At 41.6% G+C, this 16564-nt stretch overlaps 1 protein-coding gene across 4 annotated transcripts in view; it reads left to right on the top strand.

The window, feature by feature from the left end:
* The first annotated feature begins 2391 nt into the window (after window positions 1-2391).
* Window positions 2392-16564, top strand: part of VAV3 (vav guanine nucleotide exchange factor 3) — a 259303-nt gene continuing 245130 nt past the window's right edge. Inside the window, exons 1-3 of one of the 4 annotated variants that reach the window (XM_061633877.1) lie at window positions 5242-5270; window positions 14846-14868; window positions 16171-16435. Coding sequence is in view for 2 of the 4 variants with exons in the window: in XM_061633875.1 (XP_061489859.1) it covers window positions 2671-2874 (204 nt within the window). In the remaining 2 variants the exon portion in view is untranslated. Of the gene's footprint in view, window positions 2875-5091; window positions 5300-14845; window positions 14869-16170; window positions 16436-16564 lie in introns of those variants that run through there. The other 3 variants (XM_061633875.1, XM_061633876.1, XM_061633878.1) reach the window with 3 other exon arrangements.

Genomic DNA, 16564 nt, shown 5'->3' with positions numbered 1-16564 from the left:
ATGCCAGATGTCCAAGCTGGATTTAGAAAGGGAAGAGGCACCAGACATCATATTGCAAACATACGTTGGATAATGGAACGGAGCAAGGAATTTAAGAAGGAACTCACCCTGTGCTTTATAGATTACAGCAAAGCCTTTGATTGTGTAGATCATGAAAAACTACGGAATGCTTTAAAAGAAATGGGGGTGCCACAGTATCTGATCGTCCTGATGCGCAACCTATACTCTGGACAAGAGGCTACTGTAAGGACAGAATATGGAAAAACCGATTGGTTCCCCATCGGAAAGGGTGTGAGTCAGAGGTGTATTTTATCATCCTATTTGTTTAATCTATACGCAGAACATATCATATGGAAAGCGGGATTGGACCAAGATGAAAGAGGTGTGAAAATTGGAGGGAGAAATCTCAATAATTTAAGATATGCAGACGATGCCATACTACTAGCAGAAACCAGTAATGATTTGTAACGAATGCACAAAAGTAGGACTACAGCTGAACGTCAAAAAGACTAAAGTAAGGACAACAGAAGATTTATGTAACTTTAAAGTTGACAATGAGGACATTGAACTTGTCAAGGATTATCATTATCTCGGCACAGTCATTAACCAAAATAGAGACAATAGTCAAGAAATCAGAAGAAGGCTAGGTCTGGAGAGGGCAGATATGAGAGAATTAGAAAAGGTCCTCAAATGCAAAGATGTATCACTGAACACTAAAGTCAGGATCATTCAGACCATGGTATTCCCGATCTCTATGTATGGATGTGAAAGTTGGACAGTGAAAAAAGTGGATAAGAGAAAAATCAACTCATTTGAAATGTGGTGTTGGAGAAGAGCTTTGCACATACCATGGACTGCAAAAAAGACAAATAATTGGATGTTAGAACAAATTAAACCAGAACTGTCACTAGAAGCTAAAATGATGAAACTGAGGTTATCATACTTTGGACACATAATGAGAAGACATGATTCACTAGAAAAGACAGTAATGCTTGGAAAAACAGAAGTGAGTAGAAAAAGAGGAAGGCCAAACAAGAGATGGATTGATTCTATAAAGGAAGCCACAACTTGAACTTACAAGATCTGAACAGGGTGGTTCATGACAGATGCTCTTGGACGTCACCGATTCATAGGGTCGCCATAAGTCGTAACTGACTTGAAGGCACATAACAATAACAACAATTTTGTGCCCTGGCTTGCAAGTCAACATATTGCTTCAAAACTCCTGCAAAACAGGGACTAAATCTTAAAATGCTATGTACTTATTTCAGTCACTGAAGAGTTTATGTGTCCACACAGTCAATTTATGGTCACTTACCATATACTTATAAGCATTTTATATATGTTTGCATTTTATTGTAATTATAATTATTGTAACTTTTTTTTCTCTGTGAACTGCCCAGACAATGCCTATTATAGGATGGCTTGTAAACAGTATGAATAAGCAAACTTAGGGACCAGTCTTGTGGAAAGGGTGCAAAAGCTACCCTGGGCTCCTCCTGGGAGAAAGGGCAGGAGAATAAATAACAACAACAACAAAATGTGATATATATGTGTGTGAACTACCAATTCTTTTGGTCATTTTCTTTAAAGGGCTTTTAGACTACTTGTTAGGCAGAGTTGCCTCTCAACTCAATTTACAACCATGTACAAATATAAATCCATAAAACCCAACCAAAAAACCAATTTAAAAAAAAATTAAAATATCCAGTTCCATCCCAGGCGTATACAAACCATCATACTAACAAAAAACCCATCTAACTTTAAAGAACAGCATCCAATAACCTGAATTAAGCCTCCTAAGGCCATGAAGGCCAAATGGGTCTTGAGTCATTAAATTACTGAGGGAGTGGTGGTCTTTCCTGTTAATACTGAGAATCAAATCCTACAATTGGGGGCCAGCACTGATAATGTCCTGCTGTTTGCCCACCAACCTAATGGTTTTTACAGGTGACCATCTCACCAGGCCCCTCTAAATTGCATCTTAACCTAAGGTCAGTTAGCTATAGATGCATGTGGTCTTTAAGGCAACCTTAAGTCCCAAACCCTTTAGGAACCCCGGGGTCCTTCAGCTGCTGTTGGACTCCAACTCCCCTCTGCCCTAGCCAAGGGCATCAACTTATGGAGGGCCACAGGCTCCCCGTTCCTGGGTTAGGGCTTGAAAGGTTACAGTTAGCATTTTGAACTGTGCCCAAAAATGTCCTGACAGCCAGCGCAACGTTGCTATCATACAGCATTGTGGCTTTTTAAAAAACAAAAACAAAAAATAGGTGTGGAACCTAGCACTCTCCTCTCTCTCTGTCCTTTTTTGCCCGTTGTTTGGCGTCCGGCTTTTCACAACCCTCTCCGGGCCTGGCGCGGGAAGAGACCGCGCTCAATCCCCCCTGAGGGCAGACACCAGCGAGGCGCGCGGGTGGGCGCACGCGCGCTGGCTTTTCCTTTTTCTCTTCGTCTCTGCGCCGGGAGGGGGAAGTGGACGCGCTGCCTGGCTGCTTTTCAGCCGCTGCTTTTCGCAGTGTGTGAGAGGCGTGGGGCAGAGCCGGAGAGTCCCTGCGGCAGGAGGCAGGGAAGGGAACAGGGAGCGCAGCTGCGTTCAGCCCTGCGCTGCCTTGGAGTTCCAGGCGGCCGGCAAAGGGGGTTTCTTTCCCGGGGCTGAGCTGGCGAGGGCGCATGGAGCCTTGGAAGCAATGCGCTCACTGGCTCATCCAGTGCCGGGTGCTGCCGGTCAACCACCGGGTGATCTGGGACACGGCGCAGGTGTTCGACCTGGCCCAGACCCTCCGCGATGGAGTCTTGCTTTGCCAGCTGCTCAACAACTTGCGCCCTCACGCCATCAATCTTAAGGAGATCAACCTCCGACCTCAGATGTCCCAGGTAAAAGTGTAGGGATGTGTAAACGTCTGGCTCTTCCGGGTTTCTGCCTGCGTGATGGTGCCTCCGAGCCCCTCTCCCTTCCCCATCCCACATTGCTAATCGCCTGGTTAATGCCTTTGTTCCAATGCAGGGGTCCTTCCCGGGTGTCACTTTTGTTGGGATTTTGCTGTCATTTTATTAGCCAGTAGATCTCATCAGGGGATGTTTGAATTTGGCAGAGTTGCAAGATGCTCTATCGCGGGCTGCAGATATGTGTGTGTGTGTGGATACTTTCACAGACAAGTGTGTTTATGTGAAATGGACAAAGGTGGAGACCCCTATAGAGTTCTAGGAAGCTGGAAGCTTTTTGGAAATAAAAAACATCAGCTGTCGATCCATCATCTGGAAACAAAGGAGGCGTTATTAATAATAATAATACTGATTTTCTCCTCGTGATTGAATGTTTCATGCTGGTCTCTGCATTTCTTTTCTCTCTTTTTTACTTTTCTTTGGGTACTTTTCAAATTTGATGTCAGTGGGGGGATGGGAAGAGAGGATATTAAAACACACATTCTGTGACTTAATATGTTTTTAATATTACTTTGTAATCAAGAGTGTGTATATATTATCTTTTAAATTCTACCTTGTTTTCCTGGTTCTGCCTGGATTCCCTTGGGTTAGCAGTTTTAAAAAAAGAAATGAAAGAGGAACTGTGTCATGAAAAATGAGGCATCTAGGAAGTTGACTTACTCCATTACCGTTATCTGTAATTACAATAGACAGGGGGAAGGACAAAAAGACAGCTCCAAAGCAAAAATAAATAAATAAAGCTACTGCCGTTGCTGCCCTCTGAAGGTTTTGTGGGAGGATTTAAGCATTTACTTACTTGTCCTTTGACATAATGTACATCATAGGGAAACTCAGAACAATGCCAGAATAGCTTTTGTGGGAGATCTCTCCTTCAGAGACAGAGAGCAAGAAATTGAAGAGGAAGCCAGAGCTGTAACTCAGAATTGCACTTTGGCACCTCCAGTGATGTGTATTGTTCTAGGACTTGTGGATGGGATGAGCTGTTGTGGTGAAGGTGATTTGGAGTTATTTGACCTACAAATATAATGGGTGCAAAGCCACTGCATTTGAGCCCTATCAATTTCAATGAGAATGTTATGGTTAGACTCAGAAGTCTTTCAATTTGGGTGTGTGCTGCCCTCTGATATCTAAAGAAAAGGGGAGAACCACTTAAAAGTGTTTTTCTGAGTTAAGCTTCCCATATTTGGGCAGAGAGAGATCTTAGATTACTTGTTTATGCTGGTACCTTAAAATGAATAAAATGTAGGTTGGCAAATTTTTTTGCCTGTTTTGCAATTTATTTGTGCCAAATGACTTTGATGATTAAGGCTGTAGTTCTGTCATATTTGGGAGTAAGCCCAAATTTGTCTTCAGAGGTAAACATGTTATAGGATTGTCTTTAACTGTCATTGAAACCCATGCTGGAGTAGGTAGAGAGTGGATGTCATTCAATGAAACAGTTGAATGGAGGGAGGTAGCCCAGAATGACGAAAAAGCGGAAGTAAAAAGTCACAGTTTTATTCCATTTGTGTAAATTAAATTAATCTAATTAATTAAATTTAATTAAATTAATTTACACAAATGGAATAAAACTGTGACTTTTTACTTCCACTTTTTTGTCATTCTGGGCTACCTCCCTCCATTCAAATATTGAAACCCATGCGACAAGTTAGCCACACAGCTACCTTAGAGCTACAAAGTTTGCACTTACCTGGGAGTAAGCCCTCCTTACACATAATGGGACTTACTACCGAGTAAACCTGCAGAGAATGGCACTGCCTGTCCCACTGCTATCAATGGGGTATGCAACATAAGCCTAAACATGTTTACTTAGAAGTATGCCCCCTGTTTTTCATGGTACTTGCTTGCATGTAAGTGTGCAGAGCATTGCAGTATTATCCTTATGATTAACCTTAGCTGGATTGGTATCTAGCTCTTTGTCATTCCAGAACAAAAATCTGTATGAATTTTTTATTTCTCATTTTATATTTATTCACAGCTAAGACTAGGGTGGCCAGATGAAAAAGAATAGGGCTCTTGCACCTTTAATAGTTTTTTAGAAGCGTGAATTTCAGCAGGTGTAGCACAGTTTGGCATGCAAGTGACACCTGCTGAAATTCTTTCTTCTAAACAATGATTAAAGGTGCAAGAACCCTGTCCTCTTTTTCACCTGGCCACCCTATCCAAGACAATCAATTTATTGCATTTAAGTTTATAATCTCAAAACTGACCCTGTTGAAATCAATGGCACAAGTTAATAATACTTGATATTTACATAATGCTTTTGAATGTTCTGAGTGATTCACATGTATCATCTCAGTAATTCCTGCAACCATCCTATAAAGCAGGTCAGTATCATCAGCCCCATATTTCTGAGGTGAGTGGTGGTGGTGGTGGGGAAGGCTAAGAGAGTGACTGCCTCAAGACCACCAGGTTAATTTATGATTGGGATGAGATTTGACCTGAAGGCCTCCAGGTTCACAGCTCAGTCTATTAGCCACTTCACTGTCTAGCTCTACATTTATAAACTAGATAATGCTATGCATTTCCTTTCCATTTGTTGTTGTTACCTTTCAGTGAAATCTTTGTGAACATTTAAGCATGCTTATATGTTACTAAATTTAATATTATGTCCAACCCCTGATCTTATGAATGCTCACAGTAAATGTCCATAAAATTATAGCCCTGTGTATTTTAAGTGTGTGATGAATTGCACCTATGCAGTGTTTGACTTGAGTCTTCTGGAAATTCAGTCTTAACATTGGTATGTTCCAGATCCCTGTGCATGTGGGAGCTTCCTGAGATAGAGCATTTTCCTATGTACACACAGGGGCTTTCCCCATTGGGCTTTGTATGTATCCTTTCCATAGTAGAGTCAGGGAAGGCTCACTGATGAAAGGCATACATCAGTGCTGCTGGATGGTGACCGTTGGTTTTAAAACACCCTTTGTCATTTTGAAGATTCAAGTGCTGATACTTGCTTTTTGTGAGTGGGTCTTAGCTGCAAACAGTCTTCTTCAGTAAGACTTCTAAGAAGGAAAATGTGTGATGTAGACTTTCTGTTGAGGCTTCTACTGTATGAGAAAGGGCCAGTTCCAATATAATGAATTTCTCATGAGTGGTGATTTATATATCCATAAATCTCACTGAGTGCTAGTTGCTGCATGAATATATTCAGTATTTGCAAGTACATGAACTCCAGAGAATGATAGTTGATTATTCTAGAGCTGAAATGGCTCCAAGGGTTGCTGGCTTCTGACTTGGAGATAGTACCTGTTGCTTTAGCAGCTCCTGGATACCAGCACATTACTCAGGGATACAGGCTGCACCAGGAGTAGCCAGTGTGGAACCCTCTATAAGATGTTGGGCCACAGCTCCCATCTGCCCCAGCCAGGGATGATGGGAGCTGTAGTCCAGCATCATCAGGGGAGAACCACCTTGTCTACCTTTGGACTACACCTACCTCAGTGCTGTGCCAGTCCATTGTCCTGGCACTTTCACTGTCGAGTGTAGTGAAAAGAATTCTTTTTCAGTTTCTCAGAACACAGTTTGGGAGCAATCCTCAGAAGGTAAGCATAGTGATGGCCAGAGTGGTTTCTTCGACTCGATCATCTTTGTTATCTTCTGCATTGTGTTAAAGATTTTAGTTTACAAGGCTTTCTGGGATACATGTTTTGAAAGTTGGTTCCATAGCCTGATGATGAGGCATGTTAACAAGGGGCACCCAATTATGCATACATGCAATAAATACTTATATTTGATGGCAATAATATAATATATGAATGTTGTGCAATCCTCTTTGTATTATAGAAGTGCATTCAGGTGAGGTTGAACAATCTATTTAGGGATAATTGAGAAATGTTGATGGCAAAAGTACCCAAAAAGTCAATTTTCATTGCAACTTATACACAGTTAGGCTGTTTAAATTCCTAACTGCATGCAGGATTGTGGTCTTATGAGTCTAAGGCTGCAATCCAGTATACACTTGCCTGGGAGTAAGTCCCATTGAACCCAGTGGAGCTTACTTCAGAGTAGACATATATACTGGATTGCAGCTTAAAACAAGAAATTTCAAAGGTTGAATCAAGTTCCCTATTTATTTATTAATTAAAATATTTAAGAACTGCACTTTTTGTAAAAGTATAACAAGGCGGCAGTACAAAATAACAAAAACATTGTAGAAATAAAAACCAATAAAACATCATTAAAAACAATAATAAAAGCATCCATAAGTACTGCATTGGTTGGAAAAGAAAATTCATATTAAAAGGTCTGTTTAATAAGTTCAGTTTTCAGGAGATACCTGAAAGCAAGAAGGGATGGTTCCTGCTGAACCTCTATTGTTAGGGAGCTCCACAGGGCAGGGCCTGCCACACTAAAGGCTTGGTCCATGGTGAAGGCCAACCAAACCTCAGGGACATGAGGAATTGCTAAGACTGCCCCATCAGAAGATCTCAGTGATCGAGATGGGACATAGGGAGTCAGGTGGTCCTTAAGGTGCTTTGAGCCCAAGTTGTTTAGGGCTTTGTGAATTAACACAAGTGCCTTGAACCTGCCCCGGTAGCAAATTGGCAAACAGTGCAACTCTTCCAGCAGCGGGGTAACATGTTGCCAGTAATATGGTCCTGTGAGCAGTCTGGTTGCACAAGGTGCAGCTTCCAAACCACATACAAGGACAGCCCTGCATAAGCAAAGCTGGACCCCCAAACTGCTTACCTGCTCCTTCAGAGGGAGTGCAGCCCCATCCAGGAGAGGCAGTTGACCTATTATGCTGGACATGGGACCCCCCCACCTCCATCTTCCAGGATTGAAGCTCACTTTATTGACACTCATCCAGTCCACCACTATATCCAGACACTGATTCAGGGCTTGCACAGCCTCTTGATTCAGATGCAATGGAGAAATAGAACTGATGACTGCACCCAATGGCTTCATGTAGATGTTGAGGGCACTCCATAGTGTAAACACCAGGAGGCTGAGGAGTACTCTCCCAATACTACTTTCTGGATACGACCCTGTAGGTATTCACGGAGCCACTGTGCCACTAATGCCCATCCCACAGAGCTGGTCCACAAGGATAGTATTGAAAACTGCTGAGAGATCAAGCGGAAGGAGCAGGATTGTACTCCCCCTGTCCTCTCTATAAAGGCCATCCATCAGGGCAACCAAGGCTGATTCAGTCTCAAACCCAGGCCTGAACCCAGACTGGAATGGATCCAGTCTCATCCAGGAACGTCTACAACTGTTCCACCACAGCCCTCTCAATCATTTTTCCTAGGAAGGGAGTATTTGTGACCTCGTGATAGTTGTTACAATCAGTTGGGTCCAATGCTGGATTTTTCAGTTGTGGCTACACTACCACCTCTTTTAAGGCAGCAGGCACCACCCCCTCATGCAGAGAGGTGTTTACCACTCCCTGGACCCACCTGGTTAGCCCTCCTTGGATCAGTTTCAATAGCCGTGACTGGCAGGGATCAAGAGGGCATAACCAGAAAACAACACATAAACAGTATTGGAGAATAAGTGTGTCATGCTCACTAAATATAGCTTGGCATGATATTTGAAGAAAGAAGATGCAATAACGTCCATTATAGGCAACAAAAATAGGACAAGCAAAGGAAGCTGTGTTAAATGTGGATTTTGAGCAACATGAAGCTTAGCTGTAGCCCTATGGATAGGGTGGCCAGGTGAAAAAAAAAGACTGGGCTCCTACCCATTTAATCATTGTGTAGAAGAGGGAATTTCAGTAAGTGTGTCTTATTACACCTGCTGAAATTTCTGCTTCAGTACAACTATTAAAAGTGCATGAACCCTATCCTCTTTTTTACTTGGCTACCATATATTTGGATCAATAGATGTTTCCAGGGTTGCCTTGGAGTTAAGGAAGTCTGTCCGTGGAACACTGTCAGTGTTGGTTTATTTGAAGTAATGCATACAGAGCAAAGCTGTGCATGTTTGTTTGGAAGTAAGTTCTGCTGCATTCAGTGGGGCTTACCCACTTACCTAAGAGTAAGTTCTGTTCAGCTCAACTGGATTTATGTCTTAGTAACCTTGTATAGGAGTGGACTGTTCATCTAAATTCTCTCTCTAAACAGCAGTATGCCTAAGTTCTTGAAAGGCAAAATATGATTGCTTGTGCTTCCAAAACTTGTGAAACGCACTTCAGGGAGCTCTTATGCATGTCAAATTCATCTGTGGGATTTGTTCCTTATCCCTGTAGGCAATGAGGTTATCCTCTAATGCTTAAGATAAGTTTGCTAATTGCTGCTATTTTATTGGACATTAATCATGGATCCAGTTCCATGTGATTTTTCTATTACTCTGATCCATAAAATATTGTGATCTATAAAATATTGTATAGTAATGTAAGTCTCATTTTTAGTACTTAATAGTATTTAAGTGGCTTAGGATCACAGACTGGAGTTGTTTGGTCTTATTTGTGCATGATTTTTAAAAGTCTAATGCTGACTTATCAATGCTCTTTTAGACAGCCTGTTAAATTTTCAAGTGCTGTGATAGGCTTGCCTTAGCTTGTGGAAAGGCAGAATTTAAAGATATTACTTGGATAATGAGGTAGAATGTTTTCCACACAGTAAGTAATGTTCCAATCTTTTTGTCATCATCTGCTAATTAATACTAGCTGTCTAGGCTAATAAAATTGATTTTATTCCTAAGTAAGAAATGGTAGTAGTTTGACTAGATTTTGAAAGCAAAACACACATTGGCATATTCTTTGCTCAAAGGCTGTTTGGTCAAAAGACCTGTAATGATTGTTTTTTAATATATGTTTCAGAATGTATAAACCACTCTACATTTTAAAAATACCCAAGTGGTGTACAAAACATAACACAAATAATAAAACAATGTTAAAAACATGAAGCCAGCAAAAACTTAAAAGCTTCTGAAATAAATGGACTAATTCGGGAAGGCAGGGCAGACTGGAGGGGTGAGTTTTCAACAAAGATTGAAAACATAAGCAATGTTGCAGCATACTTTACTTCTAAGGGAAGAGAATTCTTGAGAATTGGAGCCAGGACACTAAAAGCACACACTCTAATTACAGTGGACTTTATTGCAGGGGCATATGGCACTATCAACAAATCTTTGTTTGCAGATCTTAGTGACTGGGGTTGATGTAGAGAGAGGTGGGTTCTCGGATACCCTGGTTCAGAACTGTGTAGGACTTTATTTGTAAGTAGTAAAACCTTGAATCTAGCCTGGTAGGGAATTAGTGTAATGCTTTCAACACAAATGTCACATGTGGTTGATAAGTTTCCCCACAGAGCAACTGTGCAGCCAGTGTTTGCACTAGCTGCAGTTTCTGCCTATAAATTAAAGTTATTATTATTATTATTATTATTATTATTATTCTGGACCAAATTCAAGGGCAACCCACAAAAAGCACATTATAGCAATCATGTCTAGAGATTACCAGTTCATGCGTCACTGTCACCAAGTTATCCCTATACGGGAACTGTCATACTTGGTGTACCATCTGAAGCTGGCACAAACTACTTCTAGGCACTGAAGACACTGGAGCCTCTAGAGACAACCCACAAGCTACACACCTGTTCTTTCAGTGGGAGTGCAGCCCAATCCAGAACAGGCAGCTGACCAGTTTCCTGGATCAGTGAACTACTTGCCCACAGGGCTTCCATCTGACTGGGATTCAACATCCAGCCTGTTACTTGCTCAGGATTTGCATAGCAGCTCTGATTCAGAGCTTGTGGAGAAGCAGCTGTGTGTGCTGCTCCAAATCTCCTAATGAGCCTTATATAGATATTGCATAGAATTGGGGACAATATAGTTTACTTATGGCACCCCCACAGAGCAACTTGCAGGGGATTGCTCAGTGCTACTGCCCTCAATTGTCCCTGTAGATAGAAGTGAAACAGCTGTAAATCAGTGCCCCTATGGAGCTGGTCTAGTAGGATACAATGGTCAGTGGTATCAAAGGCCCCAGAGAGATCCAGGAGAATAGGCAGTGTTGCACTCCCTTTGTGTCTATCCTGATAAAGGTCATCCTTCAAGTGACTAGAGCTGATCTGGTTCCAAAACCAAACCTAAAACCAGATTGAAATGGGTCTAGAAAATAGTCATCTAGGAGTGGCTGAAGTTGCACCATCCCCACCTTCTTCATCACTTTTCCTAAAAAGTGGGTATTGGCATGTAGTTGCCAAGAACCATAGGTATGGTTGTACCACCTTCTCATTCAAGCAGTGGGAACCACTGCATGATGCAAAGATGTGTTAAATATGTCCTGGACCCACTCAGCCAATCACTCTCTGCCCCCCCCCCCGCTAGCTTTAATCAGCTCTGAGGGACAAGGGTCAAGAAGACAGGTGGTCAACTGCATTTGTGTGAGCTTCTTGTCTGCATCATCGAGCCACAATTGATCCTATAGAACAGTGCAAGATGGTGCATTGTACATCTCTACTGAATCTGCTATAATAATAGTATCCAGACAGCTGTGAAGCTCATTCACTTGATCCTTAAAGTGCCTAGCAAAAGAGTCAGAGCTGGATTCTGCCTCATCAGCTGTGGCAGATATTATCTATCTTGGAACTACTTGAAAAAGTACCACTGGATGGCTACTAGCAGAGGTAGCAAAGAAGATCAGGGCAACCGTTGCATGATTATGTGGTCTAACGAATGTTCAGTCAACCTCACATAGAGTCTTATGCCATCATCATCTGGCTTTTTTCATACCTGCGGCTCCCTGGAATTACTAGGTCATGTTGTAGACTCCACAAGCTGTTAGGTGTGCTGCTCCACAGAATCAGAATAGCCAGATTTTAATGTGGTTCACCTTGCCCACATGGAACTATATGGGGTTGCATCCCTAATAGGATGAATTCTAATCATGAGGGCCAAGTGTTCAAATCAATGGGAAATACATTATTGTTTATCTAAAGTTTTGATTGCATCTCAGTGTAAATGGAACAATTTATTTCAGTTAGAGTGGAAAGCAGCCAACTTCCTGTGCATGCTGCTTTTCACAGAATTATGTTCCATGTTTCCTCAAGTCAAATTGTGCCTTTGGTAGGCACAGAAAATGTATTCTGAGCCTCAGTGGCTATGTGGAAAGATTGGTTTCTAAGGGAAGAATTGCTTGCTTTTAGTAGCCTTAAAAGTCAACTTGTTTTAAATAAAGCCTTGTTCCAATGTGTCCAGGGATGATAAGAAATTTATCTGGGTGAAGATAACTTGGACTCATTTCCAGTGGAGTAAACCATGGGGAACTCTTTTGTGTGGTGTTTCCCTAGTGTATTGTGTTTCTGTGGCCTCATCCAATTTTGGTCTAGCCTGACAATGTTGCATACAGTACTATCCAAATTGTGATGGAGTGTTGTATTCTAGAGCAACTGTATTCTAGGCCCTAGCACTGTAGTGAGGTGAGCTTTGTGAAAATTACTTGCCACATTCCCTAATTGGACTTACTAGATCCTTGCAGAAGTTTAAGTGTAAATGCAGTTTAATGTAAGGTATTAACTGTTGCATATGCTAGAGGGCATGCAGGATGGTTTTGGAAATAAGTCTGCAAGTGTTACCATTCCACAGAATTGTTTACTAGCTTGACTGTCCCATATTTGTAGATGATATCAAAACTCTTTAAAAATCCTTTAACACCATACCCTTGAATATGAATAGTATAATAACACTGACAAGCCAACCATGTTGCTTGTTTAAAAAAAAGAAAAAGGGACTTCAGGCATGAAGACTCACTTGTGCATGTGTACTTTAAAAGCTTACTCAGTGCAAGGGTAAGCATGTGCAACTGATTTTTTTTATGTGCCAGACACACACACTGAAGATACAGTACTATAATAGATTAAGGATGGGCAGAATCCTTACTGGGAGACCTAATTTTGTATAGGAGCCCACCCACCCACACACAAAAGAAGAATTATGATAGGCTGCCACTAGACAGAATGAACCTCCTGCCACACTGTACTATGTCATCCCTGATCACCTGTGACTAATTTATATTTGGGCAAGATAATCAGGTGAGTGGTAATTTTGCGTCCTCAAGACCTAATCATGCGTTACAACAACTTGAATTAAAATAGCCTTGTACTCTTAGGACAGCTGGTTTATAAACTGGTTTTGAAACACTTTCTTGAAAGAGGGGTGTTAGACCATAAGATTTCTAGACAGGAAGATTAAGATTGCTGTGCAATCTGTGTGAAAACACAAATGTTTGTTTTAAATATATTTAAAAGCAAAAGTAAACCAGAATGGACATGCCCAGATCATATTGTTAAGGTTTTGGGGTTGAGATAGATGATTTCTATGAGTACCCTTCCAACCTCTGATTTGGGACCCTATACCTGGAGGTAGGCTCTGCAGCTGAGAAACCTGCTCTGTTGGTCAGATAAGTCTCCTTTGTTAGTCTAATAGAGTGGCCAGGTGGGCTAATGGGCCTATCAAGTGCCTATTAACTAGCGAATTGGCCAGGGAGATCCTATTGTTATTGAAACTTTTCAGGAGAGCCCCTCCCTTCCTTGGGCCAAATGTAGGGGTTTTTTTTAGTTGAACTGAGGAAAGGCGGAGAACTGGAGACACTCAGAAAGGCTGGCTCTCTGCACCATGGCTTTAGGATGCCTCCTGTAAGCCTGATGGAAAAGTAAGATCTATTGGACTTCTAATGCTTTGAACCCCTCCATCTTAAGCTCAAGTTGGAATGTGTGTAAATAAAAAGCATATTTCCTAAAAGACACCACAGTCTGCGCTGACCTTCACTCCAAGGAAACCAAACCCTGGGCAAGTGTAGGGACTCCTGGAGATCTCCCACCGCTTGGAGATGGGGGTGGTGCGCAACAATATGTAATTGCTTTTATTCATCTGTGCTGCAGTTACAATAGTAAGTGCTATTTTTAAAAAAAAGTTGGAAGAGGGTCCAGAAAGATCTGAAGAACAATTTCTATTGGATGAACTGTAATCTTAAATCCAAAGTAACTAATAAGACTGAAGCTGGGACAGTTCTCTATTGGTGTCTATATTAAATTGGGTTTCCAGTTCCTGTTCCATTTGTTCCTAACTGCCTATGCATCAAACTTGGTACACTTGAGTAGGCTTTTCTGCAATTTAACTGTATCCTTGGTGGAGTGTTGGATACCAATAATTTCCTCCAAGACCAAGAAAGAGGCAGAAGCACTCAGGGCTGAGGGGGGTTAAAGATATTCATTAAAAGGTATTTCATTTGTAAATATTGCCAAATGGTAGCCTTAGGAAGGAGGTGGTATGTATCTTGCAATTTCATCCTGCCCCACATTGTCTGCGGGTGAAAATCCCATACTGGACCCACCTTTCCAAGAGAAAAGGTTTTCCTGCAATTTTCCAATTAGGTTTGCATGATATGGTTAACTTGGCATGAATGTAAAGATCAGTTCTGAATTGTTGGACTAGTATCTGCAGTATCTCTGCCGGCTGCAACAATAGATGGTGGTGTTAACCCTTTCCCCACAACTGTTTCTATTCTAACAGAAATACAATATGGTTTCCAGGTTTTACTGTGAGAGACCTTCAAGAACTAAATCTTAGCATAACAATGTATGCTCCTGAAGTTTTCATTTCTTTGAAGTTTTTTTTTTGGTTCGTCTAAATGAGAAAAAAATACATATGAATGAGACAGTTTTTGAATTCCAAATTAATTGATGGGTTGCTGCTGGTGAATGTTATGAAGAACAGAAAGTACATTTCTTTTGTATAAGGACATAGAGACCTTTTGAATACATCTGCTTTAGTACGCTTATAGAAGTACTTCTGTAAGTAGCCCCATTGAGGCTCAATTATTTTTCTATATTTGTAAAATACTGTGTGACAACATTAAAAAAGACAAATTGCTCTTCAAGCATATGGGGAAAGTGATCTGAAAACTCTTAACCAGTTTTTTCTTTCTCCCCCCCCTTACAAACAAAAGAAGAGCAAGAGGACTTGTACCAGGTATTTTTAATGAAACCTTCTTACTGTTACAAATGATGTTTCAATTGTGCCAAGGAAATAGAGGGCAGAAGTTCATTTGATTGCGTCAGTCTCAGCAAAGGCTTTTGTTTTGAGGCTTTTCTAGAGGAAACACAGCTTTCTGCACCTTGTCATATGGTGTATACCTTTACTTGATGTTTTGTGCTGTTAGTAACTATGTTTACAGACCACACAGTATGGTAGTGTTTAGGAAGTGTGATAAAATTGTAAGCTGGTTTACAACTCATGCTAAGCCAAAACATGGTTTAGCATGAGTGTGTGGGTTCCTGGAGAGAAGATTGTGTCAGCTTCATTCCTCAGTTGTTTTGCTGCTTAGCAGATGGCTTCGCATGCCATCTGAACCCAGGCTCATGGTTTAGCTCTCTCCTGACTAACCATGAGTTGTAACCAAGGTTTGTCTGGGGGAGCTAAACCATGAGACTGGGTTTGGACAACATACTAAGTCAAACTATGTCTTGGCTCAGTGCGGCGCAGCAGCAAAACAACCGGGGAGGAGCAAAGTGACCACAAGTTCTCACTAAGCTATGCAAATCAGGATAGTGTATCTCTTTTGATATCTTTTAATCGAAGATAAATTGAAACAGCTGGACCTGGGCTATCATACGGCCCCTTGTCATGAGGCCAGGATAATTACATTGGCTCTGTGAGCATGCTGACCCAGGCTAATTGCCAGGTCTAGTAGCATTGCCACCTACATTATCTAGTAAAAGTGCAACATCACTTGCAGGAGACATGTACTTCAGGAAGGTAAAAGATTTTGGATTTTACCAAAATCCAGTTTTGGATTTTGAAACTTTCAGTTTTAAAGGGTTTTTTTTGGGGGGGGCAGGGAAGGAAACCAGGAAGGCAGGATTATAGGACCACAAAAAGGGAAGGAATGGGAAGAGCCTGCTAGATGGAGAAGATGAACAACTGTATATAAACAAATTGTATATAAATAAGGCCCCATGAAAAATGCTTGGCAGGATTGGGAGAATGGGGAGAGGGCTGGGGAAACCACAGGGGTAAAATTTCCACAAACCTCTGGCAGTTCTGTGCCTAGTGATGCCCATAACCTCTCCTCACCTATGACAGAGAGAGAGGAATCCTCACTGGCACCCAGCCCAGACTTAGCCTTTGAACAGACAGACTCTAATGAACTGAATGGATTCTTCCAGAGGATGAGGATAGTTTTTCAGAGGCAGAAATAACATTGTCGCCAAGGTCACATAGGCTGGAGAAGAGGCTGCTGCTGCTGCTAAATAAATTCTTATCTCTTCCCAGGAAAAGTTCCCGCTTTGCTGCAAAGACTGGAAAGTGCTAGAGTTAGGCTGTGCAAGTTAAAGTGCCGGCCCTTCTCTCTTTTATTAGGAGTGTCTGAGGAGAGAAGCTTTGTTGTGACAACTTTCCATTGCTTCTACATGCCTAGTGTGCCTGCCACTGCTCTGTATCCTGATTCATGCCTAGAATGTTTTGATGCTACGTTCCTGAATTCTGGAATAAAGCTTTATGCAAAACCCAGTCTTGCAGTCCTGAGTCTGCTTCTCTGGTAGGGAGCCAGGACACAATTCCTTGTTTGTCTCTGGGCCAAATGTTACATGGTGTGTGTGCATGTTTAAAGGCATTGCATGAAATGTGCTTTATATTTTGTTTTTTTGCTGAAATGATAAACCTATGT

This window comes from Rhineura floridana, chromosome 6 (assembly GCF_030035675.1).
Source record: "Rhineura floridana isolate rRhiFlo1 chromosome 6, rRhiFlo1.hap2, whole genome shotgun sequence".
NCBI classification, from domain to species: Eukaryota; Metazoa; Chordata; class Lepidosauria; order Squamata; family Rhineuridae; genus Rhineura; species Rhineura floridana.
The sequence above is the reverse complement of the archived record's forward strand: the minus strand, read 5'-3'. Positions and strand labels throughout refer to the sequence as shown.